A 1,102-nucleotide genomic window follows, 5' to 3' on the forward strand; every position below is an offset into this window, starting at 1 on the left:
GAAATGGGGGCGACGCCATTTTCTCTTTATTCTTATCGCGGCGACGGCTGCAGCGGCGGCGGCGGCGGCGGCGGCCGGAGGCCTGGCTGCGGCCGGGGGCCCTGGACAAGGCTGGGCTCCCGGCCCCGGCCCCATCACCTCCATCCCGGATTCGCTCGGGGGCCCCTTCGCCAGCGTCCTATCTTCGCTCCAAAGACCCAACGGTGCCAAAGCCGCCTTAGTGAAGAGCAGTATGTTCTGATCTGGGATGTGCGGCGGCGGCGGCGGCGGCGGCGGCGGGCGAGCCGGGTCCGGGCGGGCGAGTGGGCGAGCGGGTAGGCTCAAGGCTATTGTCGTCGCTGCTGCCGTGGCTTTTCATTGAGAACCTAAAGTCATCGCGATAAGAATAAAGAGAAAATGGCGTCGCCCCCATTTCAACCCCACTCCTACCCCCCATCCTGAACCCCCCAAAACACAAAACTCAAAATTTCCCTAGCTTCGCACCTGCCTCAGGGCCGCGCAGACCCGCCAGGGCTCCGCCTGCTGACCGCGAGGTGCGAGCAGCGCGGCCCGGACTCGGGGGCACTCTCAGGGGGCTGTGTCTGCGTGTCGGTGTCTGTGTGTCTCGGGGAATGTGTGTCTGTGGCCCGAGCAGGTGACAGGGAGAGTGAGGGGGGGCACAACCGACTCAGTGACTTGCTTAGAAAAAGATAAAAATAAATAATCCCCCCAAATTAAAAACAAAAAACAAAAAAACAAACATTAGGAAGGCAGCAATCACTTTAAAAACAAGCCAACAAACAACCCGGAAAGGTTTGAAAATCCAAGGGGAAACAAGGTGGGGAAGAAGGGAGGCTGAAGCTAGCACCGTCTATCTTGTGAACCCCTCCCGACATCACAGACTCCCCTGGGGCTCCTCCTCAAGGGAGAGTAGGGATGCCTTCCAGCCCCCCTTCCCCTCGTGTCCTTGGGTTCGGGCTGCCGCGGGCGACGACTCGAGCGGACTGTCGCCGCGGCCAAGGTGACTTCCTCACTCCCACCTGCCTGTCCCACCTCGCCAAGCACCATCCCACCGTTAGTGCATCTGAACCCCACACAGTTGCAACTCCCAACCCCGAATCTT

At 60.6% G+C, this 1,102-nt stretch overlaps 1 protein-coding gene across 1 annotated transcript in view; it reads left to right on the top strand.

Annotated features, from left to right (window-relative positions):
* PHOX2B (paired like homeobox 2B) overlaps positions 1–241 on the top strand; it is a 3,151-nt gene extending 2,910 nt beyond the window's left edge. Inside the window, exon 4 of the mRNA XM_044913104.1 lies at positions 29–241. Within this exon, the coding sequence (XP_044769039.1) occupies positions 29–241 (213 nt within the window). The remainder of the gene's footprint in view (positions 1–28) is intronic.
* Positions 242–1,102: the final 861 nt, after the last annotated feature.

Source organism: Neomonachus schauinslandi, chromosome 2, assembly GCF_002201575.2.
Source record: "Neomonachus schauinslandi chromosome 2, ASM220157v2, whole genome shotgun sequence".
Lineage (NCBI taxonomy): Eukaryota > Metazoa > Chordata > Mammalia > Carnivora > Phocidae > Neomonachus > Neomonachus schauinslandi.